Source organism: Erithacus rubecula (genome assembly GCF_903797595.1).
Source record: "Erithacus rubecula genome assembly, chromosome: 3".
NCBI classification, from domain to species: Eukaryota; Metazoa; Chordata; class Aves; order Passeriformes; family Muscicapidae; genus Erithacus; species Erithacus rubecula.
In genome coordinates, this window is record NC_136689.1 from 100,286,542 (window position 1) to 100,302,782 (window position 16,241).

Genomic DNA, 16,241 nt, shown 5'->3' on the forward strand with positions numbered 1-16,241 from the left:
GCAACCACTCTTCCGTAAAGTGAGAATCTCAGACTCAACCTGTATATGAATCAAAAGATACTTGCACTTGTGATAGCATTAACTTTCTAAAATTGTTCCATAAATATTTTCAGAATGGACCTCCTTAGTCAGAAATATGTGGGAAAAAAATCGTGGTTATTTCTGAAATTTTGGTTCATTGCCACTGAAGAAAAAAAAAATATTAATTTCTTTTCCTCACCAGACTATTTTCTGATGTGTTCAGGGTTGTGCATTTATTATTTCAAATACACAATTTCTTTACTTTTATGATATATCTTCATGAGTCCATTCCCACTTATAAAACTAATTATGATAGTACTCAGCACTGACATTGTATTTTTTATCCTTGCAATAATCCACAAATGAGAAAAGTAAGGATTATTGTCCCTATATCACTGATGAAAAAAATAAGTTGATAAGTTAACTTTATTTCCTATAAATGGATTAAATTCTTGAGTTTCTTATTTTTTGCAACACAAATGTTTGCACTCATGAGAAAATTCAGCTGACATCGTTTTGGGAAATCAAGGAAATAAATGGCGAAAACAGCTGTAAGGAAATTAATATTTGGCTAGTTTGCTTGGAGTACAGTGAAGTTCTCAGTCAGAGCAGAGTTTCTATCTGTTACAACCATTAATTTTGCTGATTTACTGTAAATGAAATAGCATAAGAGAGTCTAATTTCCTGCCTTTCTTTTAGAAATAGTACAGCCTGATTCCCACATGCAGCCCTCTTCAGCTTGGAGTGTTTATTGGAACTATTTATTGTTCTTGTTAAGCCTGGGTGGCATTCTTTGAGCTACCACAGCTCACTGCAAAGAGGGACCTGCAGGTCTGTGAGGCATTCCTGAACATGGGAAGTTCAAAGCTGCTTAGGAAACCATCCAGATCCCTTTCCTCAGACTCTCAAAACTGGGAAGTTTGTGTTGTGGTTTGTGACTCGTGAGGTGTGGGTTGTGATCTGCAGGAAGGAAGTGCAAAATTACCTTGATTTTGTACAAGAATGAGTTTCACAGGACTTCAGGAGCAACTATAAGCCCCTGGTAGTGACAAGATCAGTTAACTAGCACAGCGAAACCCTGACTCGTGACTGCAGGGAGCTGTGCTGTTCAGCTGGCTCTGTGCATCCATCATCCCCGGGCAGCTGCTGTGAGTCAGCAGCTGACCCAGAGCCCAGGACTGATCCCTCCCTCTGCCTGCTCTGATGGCTCAGGAGAGGGGGGATGTCTGTGTAGGACAGATCAACACAGAGGGGTTATGGATGGGTAATTCCCATGCCCAAGGATGGGGGGAAGCACCTTCCAACAGGGGCAAAAAAGTAAAACGCCCTTAGACTTCAGGAGTAGAATCAGGATCTGTCCTGCTGACAGAACAGCAGAGCCTACTCTCTGTAGAAAGCAAATCTGGAGGAATTTCTGTGCTTGGTCTTTTGGGGAGTGAGTGAGTCAGGCTGGCTGGGCTCAGGCAAGATGAGGTGGTCTGATCAGCAGCTTGTGCTGTTGTGTCATGGAAGCTGTGCCTCAGCACTCCTCCTAGCTTGCTGCAAATTCCTTATGGCAATGTGCACATTTATCAGCAAATAAAAAAAATCTTCTAAGACCTTTCAAAAGATCTCTCTTTTTGAACTCTTAGGCTCATATTCATTGTCCTGCAATTAATGTCATTTAGGATCTTACATCTGACCTGATGAGACTTCCATTCTAATCATCATCAGATTTTGTCTTTACTAGGTCATTTAAATCAACATGCTGATCTGATTGAGTAAGTCTAGTCTCAACCTCTACCTCTGATTTAAGGTGGCAATATCTTAACCTTACAGTAATGAAACTTTGAGTAGCCAGTAGCATGTTTGTAAGTGGCCAGGAGCCAGTGCTAGGAGATTTGATTATTACTGCTGAGGAGGTGAGAAGTTTTCTTAGTCCAGGAGAACATGTTCTTAAATCATTCTAAACAACTAAACCTCATTTTCTGTTTTTTAACCCAAAATAAAAATGTCATTTTGCTTGTTTGCTGTTAACTCTTCCAAACATCTTGTGCCTCTGCCTTGGCCAAACAAACAGTCCGCACACTGTGGTTCTGTTGGACAGCTAGAAACTGTTTGCTCATTTTGTTGACCCAGTTCCAGCCAAGCAGTAAATGTGGAATACAAAAAATTCAGATTGTCTTGGTCAAAGTCAGAAGAATCAGGTTTTCTGTAATATTTAGTTGCCAGTCTCAATAAAAATAGGTGTGAATACTTTCCAAAAGAAAAGCTTTAAAGAGCATATGTGATTTTGAGGATTACCATGAGCCAGAGGATTATTATTTGAGAGACAAAGACAATAAGAGATTACAGCACATTAAAAGAGAGTTGTTTTACATCAAAGGTGTAGGATGGTTACACACTTTGTATAATACAAGTCATTGGCCAGGGAGCCAGACAGCTGGGATTTGGATTGAGCTCTCAAGCTCTTTTAGCTTTTCTGATTTCAGCTCTATATGGCAGTGTCTGAAATATGCAAAGATATTTGCATTCAGAAGTGAATTAAGCAACAATAATCAGCTTACAGATTTCTGTTCTGTGATATGCTGAAGAAAAGAGAAAAAAATCCAGACATTTAGGTCAAATATAAAAAGCCTCTGGGCTGTTTGGAGTGAGCATCCAGTTGAATGATCACAGGAAGAAATTCATATTTAAACAGCCCATGAAAATATCCTCTTCTCTTTGGCAAAATGCATAACTCAAACATTTAGTGTCTTTCATCTTGTCTTGAGATTTGTTTTCATCATCTGATCACAGCTGAAATATTAAAAAAAAAATTGAATCTGTACTTAAAAATTATTGTGCATTATATATTTAAGACTAAAAGTTTAGGTTTTCTCATAAATTTTAGATTAATAATATTTACAATCAGCATTATTATGGCAATAGATCAATACGGTCTAGCCCAAAGGGCAGGAGCTTAATTCTCTTGCATCTCATTTTTCTTCCTCTGCCTGCAGATGTAGCTTGTAACTTACTTGTAGGTCAGATTTGAGCCTCAAAGCTGTGACAGCATTCCCGTAAACATGTTTGCAGCTGAATGACAGTTCCACATTGTCTGTCCCAAGAGCTGAGCACAGCAATTCATTAACTCTGAACTATCATCCAGCCATTTGACATATCCCTATGTGTATCCCAACCCTCTCGGGACTGGACTGGTAAGTTCCAGCCTTCATCAAATAAAGCATCCAGACACATTGCAGTAAGTCTACTGTTCATGTAATTAAATAAATGCAGGGAGCATGTAAATGAGTCTTTGGCAGCATGAGCCCTCGGCAGCAGCGGAGTTTGGCATTCCACTTTTCCCTGTGATCCCAGTAATGTTCCCTGCAGACCTGAGTGCCCCTGGGGTCGGCCCGGTGGGTGCAGTGGCCAAAGTGTAAAATGCCACCGGTAAAGGACAGAATGCTTATAGCTCATGCATCATCTGGCAGGGTTTCTTTCCTCTGGCAGGGCTTCCCGGGGCTGTGGCTGAGGCAGTAACAATAGCAGGCAAACACCAGAGGGAGTTATTGTTCTACTGCAGAAAGCAGTGCCTCAGGACACAGTGTTTGTAAACAGTGTGAGGTTTCTACCCAATGAAAAATGTTCAGGTGACTCCACAAAGTGAAAATGGTGAAACCATTAATTCTAATGATGTTTGAAAGAGTTGGAGTTCACCAGTTTTCAGTGCTGATTCAAATGTACTGCTTCTTTGTACCAAGCAGTTGCTGCATAACACCCACTCAACCTCCAGTAAATTTTTTACATCTCTTCACAATACTAGAGCCTTACAGTTCAGTGTCAAGAGCCAGATGAGCAGGCAATAAGAAGTAACCTCTTTCACTTGTTTATTAAAGGAGTCTTTTCTCCTGCTCCATCCACACAGGCCCATACTCGGTCAGAGTGCCTGTGTCTTAACTGGTTAAGTCCATGTACCCTCAAAGTCCTGGTTCCTCAGAGTCCTGCACATGGAAAATGACCAGGCTGCAACCATCTCCCCAAATGACCTAGTCTTCCATGGAAGCAAATCTGGATACATAGATAGGAAAGAAGTGAATGGGTTATCCACATACTGCAAATAAGCTGCTCTTTCAGCAGCTATGCCTGCCTTTTATGCCTGCTAAAAGCACTCTTCAGGCATTCTGAAGTTTCAGCTGGCCACAACCAGGAAAAGTGCATCCCCTGGGCTCTCCATAGAGAGGCTCTTGCAACTGCTCAATTTGCAGTAACTGATTGAAAGAAAACACACAGGCAGCCCCAAGGTGCATCTCTGCCAGTGTCTTTTAGAAGAACATTTCGGTGAACAGACTGACCCAATTCCATTACACTTCACACAATGCTGGGGCAGGTGGAAAGCTTCTCCAATTCACTGCTGAACTTCCAAGACAAAGGACTAAAGTGGAGAGTCGCTGTCTGCTTTTTCTGTGCATGTAATCAATGCTTCTGCTCTGACTGCTTTTAGTTTCTGTTATTGAAACGGTGCTTAACTTTCCACAGCCGTTGCACTGAGTGTCACCTGTGGAATATGAAGCAAAGATCAGCTCACCTGTCTTTTCAGCAGAAGACTTCAAAGTTCTTTTCTATTCTCAAGAGGGTATTCTGTAAAAATCACCCTTTCATTGATGAATATCAAAGTAAATCCCGTCTGAGCCCAGTGTTAAATTGTATACCCCTGGCTTTCACAATGCTGCCAAAGTGAAGGATTCTTCAACAAAACGATTTTTTCCTAACAGTTTTATTGCAGGTGTGTAAGATCTAATGGAGATGAGCCTATTCTCTTCTTAGGTGTGTCAGCTTTACAGAGCTCACCAGCACAAAAAGAGGATCTTGGCATTGTTACAGTGGCGAACATAGAAGACGCTTCATACATCCGGGTGGATGACTTGCATTGTCAAGATCTTTTAAAAGATCTGGGCGTTATTAGAGGTGGGTGTTTAATTGTTGATTAATTAAAACAGAACCATACATGAATTATCCAGGCAGTAAACCTTTTTCTTCTGGTAGGTAAAAAAGAACTCTCAGAGAACTGGAATACCACTCTTGCCTCAACTGCACGAATCTGAATGTAGATTACCTGTATTTAGGTATTTGATGATGTGGATAGGTGAAATTCTCAGAAACCTCTATGCAGACCGGATTTTCAAGTAGTTTTGGTTTTACAAATCTGTTTAAATGTCAGCATCTATGTGAAGTCAGGTTTGGTTCCTTCATTGTAAAGTAATTCATGGCTCCTCATTTTGAAGGTAAAAATCAATATAAATCGGTATAAATTTGATACTTCCTACAATATGAAGTAAAATACTTATAAAACCAACTTCAGATTAGAAAAATAAAACTCCCTGGGCTGCTCTCATAGTCAGTGTAAAGTCAGAGGCTCTCTGCCCACCTGAAGTTAGACTTTAGTGGTAGCATGCTGTCTTCAGAAATTATATAGTCATACGGTATCCCTGGTCCTGTTTGAGGTTCTTTCTCCCTCCAACTCTCCTAATACAGCTGTTTTCTGGATCTGTGCTGTGAATATGGACTGAAATTTTAAAAAAACTAAATAAAAAAGGAGGGGCGGCATGGGAAGCTGCTACCACTGAAGACAACTACCATCAAATCTTGTCCTTAATACATGCTCTGGAAGGATCCTTTGTGAACAGCCCACTCCCTGGGGACATTTCCATTGCAGACTTTTGAACACATCCGTGTGTCATTTCTCTGTGACTTGCTCACAGCTCTGAGTAGTGCAAGTGTTTCTTTTGCAGCAGCATTGTAGCACTGAAGTGATGGGAAATAACATTTTTTCTACAGCAGCTTTTATGATTAATACTGATGTTTGGCCTGGAGAACATTGGCTTGCTGGGGAATGGGTAGAAGATGCACAGGAGCTTGTGGCTGTAGCAACTGTCCTTCATTAAATACAGATATCTAAAAAAAACTGTTTTATAGACCTGAAACAATGTATTATCATTACCCAAAACAAAAAACCATGGTTATTACCTGTTAAGACAAAAGTGCAACAGTAAACATTGGAGTTGCCATATTTGTTTAAACCCAAGAGCACTATAAGCAGTTAAAATCTGAAATGCCAAGCATGACTTACATTCAAAACTAACCACTGTGATATTACCTGAAAGCTCAAAAGGCTTTGCCACGCAGGGTTGCAGGGGCAACAGAGAAGGCATCTGTAACATGAAGAGTAATTTCTCACTAAGATCTTTCAGGATCTGGGTCTGTGAAAAGAAATTTTCAATGGTGAGAACAAGGAGAAAAAAGATCAGCTTACCCTTGGGAAAATATGGCTTGTAAAGCTCACATAGCTCTCCTTTAATAACACATTTTTAGATACCTGTGCTTTTGAATGCCTGCTTTAAATAACACCCACTCTTTTGAGCCCTTTGATGAGGACATATAATCTGTGATGAAAATTTATTTTAGTCATGTGAGTGTGTGTCCATATGTTAGACCCCAAACAGAGAAGGACTGGATAATAGTCCCACTGGCAACACAGAGACTGATTCCCCAGAGTAGAACACCAAATCACTCTTACAGCCATCTTTTATGTTTTTGTCATTTCTATCTGAAGTTGTTACATCAAGTTAATAAGACACTTTGTTTGATGTTTGTGGTCTTCTGAAAGTGAAGCCCTTCTACCTAATCTGAAATACATCTATATTTCTGCTACAGCATATTTTCCCTATGTCAACTATGTTCAAATCCATTTACCAAGGTAAATCCAAAGGATTTGCATATTAAAAAACTCATCACTCCTTTGAGTCCCCTGAACAGTTTATTCCTCTAATTTCAGTGAAGGATATGTCTTTAGAAAGTTTACTGTGTGCATTCAGAACTTGATGGAACTTTATCACTGTTAGCCTGTCATCAAAGCCATCAAAGTGTTTAATCAATGCCTTCCAATGCTGAGCTGTTAGCATCCACTCATCCCCTTTACTATAACACCTTAGTTTCATTTATGCAGCTGAATTTCTGTCAGGAAAGTCTCATAGGCCTCAGCCTGGGGTTTGCATGAGGTTACAAACTCAAACCATGTTCAGGTGAATCAGGAGCAGCCCCAGAGCCAGTTGTGTTTTGCCTCTGCTGTGTCCAGTCTAGTCACTGCTAATCACTGAAGCCTGGATCCATGATGGGCCCTTTGGGAACCCAAACTATGTCTAGCTTCTTTTGCTAAATTGGAGAAACAAAGGTTTAAGTGGCCCATCCTGAATCCTGTCTTACTTCCACTTTCTAGGATCCTTTAGGAGTATATTTCTCATCCTAGTTCAGGTGTTGGTTACAGGAAAGACAAAATGTAAGCAGAACACACTTTTGTATAGTAGTTTATGGAACCTCTTTATAATTATGTGATGGCACTGTGCTGGAGGTAACAATCTCCATTTCCATCAGTCTGTTTTCCTTCATCCCTAAAATGGCACACAAAACACACCCACTCCAGAATGTGATTCATATGGAAGTCTACCCTTGGCCAAGCCTGTACTTGACAGCTCTTGTGCTTTGCTGAGGATTAATTCAGGGGGCAGTCGGGGAGAGAACAACTGAAGACTGAAGCTGTTTGTATACACACAGATGTGTATTCCTGGGCTAACATCTCCCTGCCTGACCTCAGGAAGACTAGATGAAACACAGCACTAGCTGCTGAGCCAGTGAGGCTCTTTGAACTGATAACCGTGGCAGGTTCTGTGATGTGGTTTGCCTGGAAACATATTTGTTTCTTTTGAAAATACAAAATACCAAAATGACATCACTTGTAGTGTGCACTGAAAAACCTAGGCTAAGATGGCAAGCTGTTTTAGTCCATAAATGATTGCAGATGTTTGGGTGAGGCTGCAAAACACGAGGCTTTTCAAACATGTACATTTGGGGAAGGAAGCTAGGGACATATATAAAAAAGAACATATTTGTTATATATTGCAGCCTGTCAACTGTTTCCATTTCAGATTGGCAATTATTAAAGATGTGCAAAAGTAAGTGGAAACTATGATAGCTGCAATGCATCTGGTTTAGTGAGTGTTTTCTATTTCTGACTCTGTAGGCTGTCCTCCCTTTGTCTGATGCCAGTTACATACTAAACACATAGAACTGTCAACAGACTGAAGAAGAGGCCTAGGAGGTATACTGCTGGTTTTTATTATCATCAGATTGCAAAAGCATATAGCCTGAGCAGGCTAAATCCCAGCTCTGTGTCCCAGGAGCCTGCTTTGCTAAGTAGGATCTGGATGGTACCAATTTAGAAAGCTGTTCTGTGATGCCCTTTAAGTGAATGAGTCATTTGCCAGAGTCACAGGCATGGGAACAGGATAGAAAGAAGAGCTACTAGATGAAGAACTACTGGCATTAGGTCTTCCTTCTGATCTTCAAATTTGGGCTGTTTGGCTCTGAGTTCCAGAAGGAAGGTCCAAATGGTTCTTGCTGGCACAGCATCAAGAAGGTGAGTGGCAAGGGCTGTTGAAGGACATGGACACCTGCTTCCAAACCATAGGAAAAAACAAGTCATCATGTGCCTTTACCTTCAAAAAGCCAATGGCAGGCAAAATCTGTCATGACAAAATGATTTTTTGTGTCACCTCTTTGGGCCAAATTGCAGCTTGTTAATACCTTGTGCCAATTCAAACAAATCCTTCAGCTGATTTGTTCAGCCTAACCCTCTATGCAGCTGAGGGCAGAGTGAGGAGGGCCTTGCTGAGATGTGTTTGCAGTTGTTCTTCAGCATTATCTCTAGTTATGTGTTAAGTTCCTATAAACCCAGCTACTGACATCTCTGCACTCCTCTGTTTATTACTTATGACAAATTAAAAATAAAGCTTTGAGTACCAACATAGCAGAAAATCTCATCATTCAGTTCTCTTAAAAATTAAACTGTCAACTACTTTTTCAAAGGTGTCCCTTTAAGGAAACTGCAACTTTTGCAATGTGCAGTTGGAAGATGGATAATGTAATTTCTTTCCTGATCAGTGTTGTTCTTTTCTACTTGGCAAATATTTTATTTAAAGGTGTGGGTTTGATATAAATGTTCCAAAAATGCTGATATTGAATTGCAGAAGGCTAGGGAAGAAAACGTCTTGTTTTTATGAATTGTGCAAAACTGTTAAGGTGTTCTGTTTTTACTCTATGGGTTCAAGAAGCAATGATGTAAATAAATCACAATAACTTTTAAAATGAAAATAAATTAAAATCTACAAAGGAATTGCAAATGATATCACATCAGACTAGTAAGTAATTGCACACAATTGAGACTAAAGAGTGAAAAAAAGGGTTTCAGGTACATAGTTCAAAAAACCCTCCATAAATATTGATTGTGTGTGCTAGAAGGCAAAATTATCCAGTAATTCCAAAATTCATTGCTGATATTCTGTCATTTATTCTTTTCTCAATACACCCGACTTCATAAATATGTTTCTGTTTAAAATGTCTTCTTAATGTCTGAAAGGTTCAGTAAAACTTAGCAGCTGGGAGGAGAAAAAAGCACAAAGTCCTTGCAGGTTCTGTCCTGCAAGGACAGCACACCAAACAGCAGCAGACAGCAACTTAGATTGAAGCTGGTGCCCCAAGTGGCACCAGGGACCAAGGGTTTCATCAAGAGCAGAGTTATTCATAGGAATAACTGAAAAATGGTGGGACAACTCACATGGCTGGAGGGTTGTGATGGATGGAAGCAGGATGCTTCAGAAAGACAGGCAGGGCAAAACTGGAGGAGTCTCACTCTTTGTCAAGGGGAACTTCTGATGCTGTGGAAGCCCCTTTAGGTCAAGATCAGAGAAGTCATCTTCAAGGGGAATATTTCAGTAGGCAACTTCTACTGACCTCCAAACCAAGACAATAAGACCAACAAAGCCATATTCATGTCACTTAAAGCAAGCTTTGGAAGGTTAACAGAACCTGGTTCATGTGGGTGACTTCAGCTCTCCAGACATTTATTGGAAGAACAGTACAGCAGCTCACCTTATCCATCAAGCTCCTGGAGTTCTAGGAGGACAACTTCCTCATACAAATATTAGAGATGTGCCAAGCAGGAGTGAGGCACTGCTGGACTCACAAACCAAGAAAACCTGCTTTGAAATATCTTGGCCAGTGATAGCCTTGGCTATAGTGATCACAGTATGGTGGAGTTTGGGATGCTGCTGAGCATGCTGAAGGTTAGGGCTAAACCAAAGCTTTTAGACCTCAGAAGAGCAAACTTCAGCTCACTCAAAGCTCGGATGGCAGGTGGGGCAGGTGGAAAGGGAGAGGAGTAGTGTCCTCTGGAACCTTCCATGGATTAAAAGCATACAAACAATCTGGAAAGCATTCTAAGAAGGGAAACAAGGACAGTCAAAAGGACTTGAACGTCTGCCATATGAGGAAAGAAGTGGGTTTGTTTGGCCTGGAGAAAAGAAGGCTTAGAGGAGACCCTGCCTGAGAGAAGCTGCCACTGCCATGCAAGTAACATTAATACAAAGCAACAAGTGCCTGATAGCAAGATGGAAGCATTATTGAAACGGAAGTGCTTGGTTGCATTAACTTTATGGCACCATGCAAGCTCCTGAGTCAGTAATTCCAGTGTCTTGCAAGGCTGTACTCTCAGTAGTGATGGTGAGCATCAGAAGGAAGGGGAGACAACAGTGAAAAAGCTGTTGTGCTGCAAAATGCAAAGTGAATTTTTGCTTGTGTCATGCAAAAGCATATGATTCTGCTTCACAGAACACACAGCATGTTTCTGTGCTTCAAGTGATGAGACTTTCACATCCAGGTTGGTTCTGGGGTAAGATGTAAGCCTGGGTCATGTCCAAGCAGAATTTACCTGCAGTGATAGGAATAGCATGTCACACCAGCAAGGACTAAAGACATGCTGGTGCTGGAGGAAATTCTCTATATTCTGGTTGTTTTGGTCTGAGGGAGCATGGCCACTTTCATGTTCCCATTTCTTGGGCAACAACACATATCAAGCAGGCTGATCTCCACATCACACTAAGCTAAACATTGTTGGCAATTACTTTGAAACATTCTTTAGTAAATGCCATCTTGATGACATTATTTGAGGTATTGGTCTAGAAGCTACATTAGGTGTGGAATCTGTATTCCTATTTAAATCTCCCAGTCACAAGAGGTAATAGCACATAAACATTTGGAGGAGGGCTTGCTTTGCCATGGTGCTGTGCAGACATGGTAGTTCTCCTGTAGAATCAATGTGTTTGTTTTATCACCTAGTATGCCAGAAGGGTTTTATGAGGCTTTGCAAGATGTAATCCAGAGAACCTCATGGGTTTTTTCTCCTTTTTGTTCTGCCTTGGCCTAGAAGATAATTTCAGATTGAGGCATCTGTACCATATGTTTTCTGCAGAGCTGGTGATAATAGAAAGGCTTCAGTGAGGTCCCTGCATGAGTTACGTCACTTGTTTTTTGACTGGGCAGCCAGAGAGGAGCTAGTGAGGAAGCCTGCTGTCAGTGCTGGAGAAAGGATGTAGGTCCTGGCAGCAAGCCCAGGCCTGCTCAGCAGATCAAAGGCTCTTCCCTTGGCTCCCATAGCAGCCGGAAAAGCAGCTGCCCAGTACCCTTTCAGCATCCTTCGTTCCTTTCTCCTCTGCCAGCAAATAACTTCTTTTTTGCTCCCCACCTCAGCAATAGTCCCTTTTTCCCCCTTTGGTATCCTGCCAAGCGAGGTCCTTTTATGGACAGTGCTTGTGTTTACTACCTGCAGATCCCAGGGCCAGCCAGTGGAAACGCTCTGGGAATACTCTGGTTCTTACATGCTCCTCCCTTCTCCCAGCTGAGACTTTAACCTGGAAGATGAGGCAAAGCTGAAAGGAACAAGCCATGGTTATAAACCACATGCCGTTTTCCAAGCCAGCCTGATGGAAGATTTGAATTTGGAAAAGTATTTTCTGTGCCAAAATAGCATAACAGCCATGCTTTGAAATGCTTCCCACTCACCTCCCAGAAAAAATAAATAATGTGGCTTTTTTGCGGGCTTCTCCGTGGTGGTTTTTCCTTTTTAAATACGACTGCCTTCCCCCAAAGCTTGTCAGTGCTGCTCCTCACTGTCCCTGTTAACTGGCTCCTGGCGGGAAGTTTGTCCACCATGAAAGGAGTGTCAAGCAGACGTCAGAGAACTGCAGACTCTGCAGGAAGAACACTGTGTCTGCAAGAATACTGTGTCTGCTACTACACTGCTGTTTCTGCTTCAGTTACACTATGGGCTGGTTGACAGGAGCCTTTAAAAACAGCAGCACTGAGCTTCAAAGGCTCATGCAGCCCTTACATACCAAATTACTGCTAAATAGGGGATGAAAGCCTGACCCCTGAGTGCCCTGCTGGCAGTGTCTGCATCACCAGCACCTCTTCTCCTCCCCGGTTTTGAGAGCTGATCAGCCCGTAGTGGCTGGTGGATAAGCTGTCCTCCACAGTCTGCTAAAGGTCTTTAAAATATTTTTGCAGTTGCTCTTGTAAGCACTGCGAGGCACTCCAGCCTGCAGTCACAGCTGCACTGTGGGTACGAGGTTTTCCTTGCTCAGTAAGCAGTCCCCGAGCTGGGGTTTGCTGACTAATTATCTGCCGTCATCAAGATTAGTATGGGAGTAATGGTTTTAAAAGATCTTTGTTCCCAATGTGAGTTTCTAATGTTAAAGCTCTGAGTGTTTGGGAGCTGCTCTGGGGAGCTCTTCTCCCTGTGTTCACACATTGCTAATAACACCTTCATAAGGGTTTGCCTACTACAAATTGGCAGTAATTAATAATATTCAATATAGAAGCATCAGAAACAGTTAATGCATGTGACTGCAGGCTGGCCCAGACTATAGCCCAGATTCTCGGTAGACAATTTGTTCTTTGCCTCAGTTTCTTCTTCAGTAAAATCAAGAGAATATGAGACTTAGTAATGCCTGTCAAATGTTAATGGGTGGGTGGTGGAAACCATTGGAAATGACAGGTGCAGAAGCATAACAGGTTATTTTCCATAGCTTTCCTTATTATACCTGTTACTTTCATAATGGAATCTAGTTTCCTAATACATGTTTTGCATAAATATGCCTTATTAGACAGTAGTGGCACTGTGGGGAGAGTTGGAATAAGTGGAGAGAGTGAACTGCAGGATTATCATCACCAGAAATACACATCATTGGTTATTATCACATCTCTAACGAGGCACAATTATTCCTGTAAATTTTTTCCCGTTGTTGTGCTTAATTGTTCTCCTCCATGTTCTCCTTGCAAGACTCCTCATGGGTCCAGTGAGGCACCAGTATCACAGAAAAGCAGTGGGGCCCATTGACTATGTGCAGACTTTCCTTTCCACCTCTATTTTCTGACTTCTCTGCCTTTATTGACATCTTCCCACTTACCTCCTCTTTCCTCCCTGTGTGTCTGGTTTCATCTTTACTAAGACTAAAACAAATAGTTTTGATGAAACAAATATAAAGAAGGAAGGCAAAACACTCTTGTGTGTTTTGTTTAATAGTGAAATATCCATTATAAAATACCAAAACCCCAATGACTCTGTAGGAAAATTCAGGTAACAAGTAAAACAAATGGATACCCTGTGTAAACATGTGGATGCTCCAGGCAGGATTCAAGACCATGATGTGTCTTTATCCCAGGAGAGATAGTCATAGGCCCTGAACTTCAACAGTTTTTAGAATTCTGGAAAATTAATCATTGCAGTAAGTTTGTAAAGGATTTCAAGGGGTGGGTAAAGAAAGTAATTTGTCTTGAGAGAACAGCTCAGTGCTTTCTTGATCTTTTTACTGTCCTGGTAAATCATTTATCAGGGCAAACTTTCAGAAAACTCCCACACAAACTATGCTAGACGGAGTGTCCCAAAAGTAACATTATTCCTCTTTTATGCTTTCCAGATCTAAAAAAAGAGAGGCTGTAATACCAGGGTGGTATGGGCCCCTGCTTGATAGTGTGAGGGCTTAAAAGCTTCAATCTTCTGAAATGTGAATTGTTCAGGACTCTTTCAGGATGTTCATTTCTAATTTAACCTTGATTTTATGTGTTTTGTTTCTGTGATACCTGACACAAAATTCAAAATAGTACCACAGTGTGAGATCTTTTCTCTTTTGAATTATTAAAATGGAATATAACCTTTATTTTTTTCCCCCATTAATTTTTATGGCTTATTTCACTAGCTTAGAGCAGAGGTGTGGTTTGGAAGGCTCAGATTTTAAAATATTAAGAGAGGGAAAAAAAAAAAAAGCTAAAAAGGAGGAAATTCTCTGGGCACATAAGAGGCCCCCAGAAAATCTGGGGTCACATACATGACTTCTGGAAGGATACATTTTAACTTGGGTTCGTTAGTTATGAGGTTTTCTCTGGTCTAAAATATCCCAAACTATTCACCATTATTTGTATACTGCATCAACTCCACATCTGGAGTAACAATAATGAGGTATTAAAAAGGAATTTCTCTCTATTTATGTTTTGAGTTTCAAACACTTCAGTTGCAATTGATTTATTACAGGAATATTAATATTATTATTATTAATATTATTATTACTTGCACATAGCATGAACTGATAGATTTTAATACAGCTCCTTCATCCTAATTGTGTAATTAGCCACAGCCTCACTTCCCGTGGGCTCTGAGAAACCTGGAGAAACTGAAAAGAGATGAAAGAGCAGGGAAGGTGGAGATTATGGAGAGAGAAGCAATCCAGGGGAGAACACACTACATCTGCTTTGTTTCTCATGGAAAAATTGTTCTCACCCTTGCCAGCCTTGAAACTTGGAGATTGTAATTGTAGACTCAAAATAAGAAACCTGTGGTTTTCTCATCCAGATGGACTCCCTCTGCCTACCCACAACATCTGTGAAGTAACTGTGGTGTTCTGAGCCCTCCCAAACCTAGAATTTTACAACTAATTTTCTGGAAGAGCTACTTGAAACAAAGTGCATAAAATGCTCTGTAACATGTAATTCATGAGTGTCAAATATGATGCTAAAAGTCCACCCCCCAACCCAGTACCTATCCATTCCCCAGTTCCCCAAGTAAATTTGATTCCACTCACTGCAGACAGTATTTACCTGGCACACAGACCTGCTCCTTGTGCCCTTACTCTTTGCTCTAGGACTGTGTCTGTCTCTTCTACCTCTGTGTTTCAGGAAGACAGAGTTAGCATTAAAGCAAGCATGGCAGCAAAATCCCTTCCACACAGCAGCTATTTCTAACAAGCTGCTGTGAAGGAATTTCTGCTAAAAACAGAATAATAAAAAAAAAAAAAAAAAAAGAGCTGGTATCTCAAAATACTTTCCTCATTCTAGCAGTCAGCTGAGGAGGAAGGTCAGGAGAGAACAGCATAATGCTGTTCTCAGGTAATGTGGGGTAAGGGGAAGAGGGTAGGAGACACTGAAATGGGTTCATAAAGGAGAGAAGGAAACCTCCAGATGCACAAAGAGGAGAAGCTAATGTGCCTTCAAAGTACATTTAACGTGGGATTGCTGACATGTCATCACAAGCACCAGCATAGAGCTATTACATGGGTCACTGCAGGGACAGGGTTACCGTGCCCTTCTGTAATCCTGTTGGATATATTTTATATTTAACTTTGCCATTGAATTCCACCCTGTATAATGTTTGGTTTAGGAATAAGTGATACAGCATTCCAATTTTTTTTAATTCTCAGGACTTGTAACCCAAACTGCCCCATAAAATTTTTGTCTGGAAAGCAATGTAAAGTCTCTTTGAATAGTATCCTTCACTCTTTACAGGTATTTTTCATGGGAAGTTCAAAGAGAACTTGTCATTTTTCAGATACTCACTCATGTTGTTCTTTCAGGTGCTTTAGAAAAGTTATTAACAAATAAACAGTAAGAGTCAGGTGTGATGAAAATTGCTCAGCCACAAACCATTGACACTGAATATGCTAAGAAAGAGTTGGAGCTTAACAAGTGTTAAAATCTGACCTAGTTCCATAAGAGGCATTATAAAATGATGCTGCACATAACAAAAAATACCAAAAATCTTTTTCCAAGCTTTGTGAATACCAAAAGAGGCGGCCATGTTCATAATTGGTTGCAAACACTTTTAACCAAAGTTGCTTCTTAATGCAGTTAGGAATGTCTCTTAATGCAGAGAATGCAGTTCACTGCATTCTCACACACACTCACAGCCTTCTGTGATCCAAAATACAGAACCATCCTTCTTCTTCTCCAAACAAGAAAAAAAAATGTGATTTTAGAAGCAAGCAAGAGGAAAGCAAAAAGCATCAGCACCTCAAACATGTTACTGATGTCAGAAAACT

The 16,241-nt window shown here is 40.8% G+C and overlaps 1 protein-coding gene across 16 annotated transcripts in view; it reads left to right on the forward strand.

Moving 5' to 3' along the window:
- The window catches only part of DLGAP1 (DLG associated protein 1), a 394,622-nt gene that overhangs the window by 323,432 nt on the left and 54,949 nt on the right, over window positions 1-16,241 (forward strand). For 12 of the 16 annotated variants that reach the window (XM_079300752.1, XM_079300753.1, XM_079300744.1 and 9 more), the window contains one exon: window positions 4,810-4,950. The exons of the other annotated variants lie outside the window; for them this stretch is intronic. In XM_079300752.1, the coding sequence (XP_079156878.1) occupies window positions 4,810-4,950 (141 nt within the window). The remainder of the gene's footprint in view (window positions 1-4,809; window positions 4,951-16,241) is intronic. 16 annotated transcript variants of the gene reach the window in all.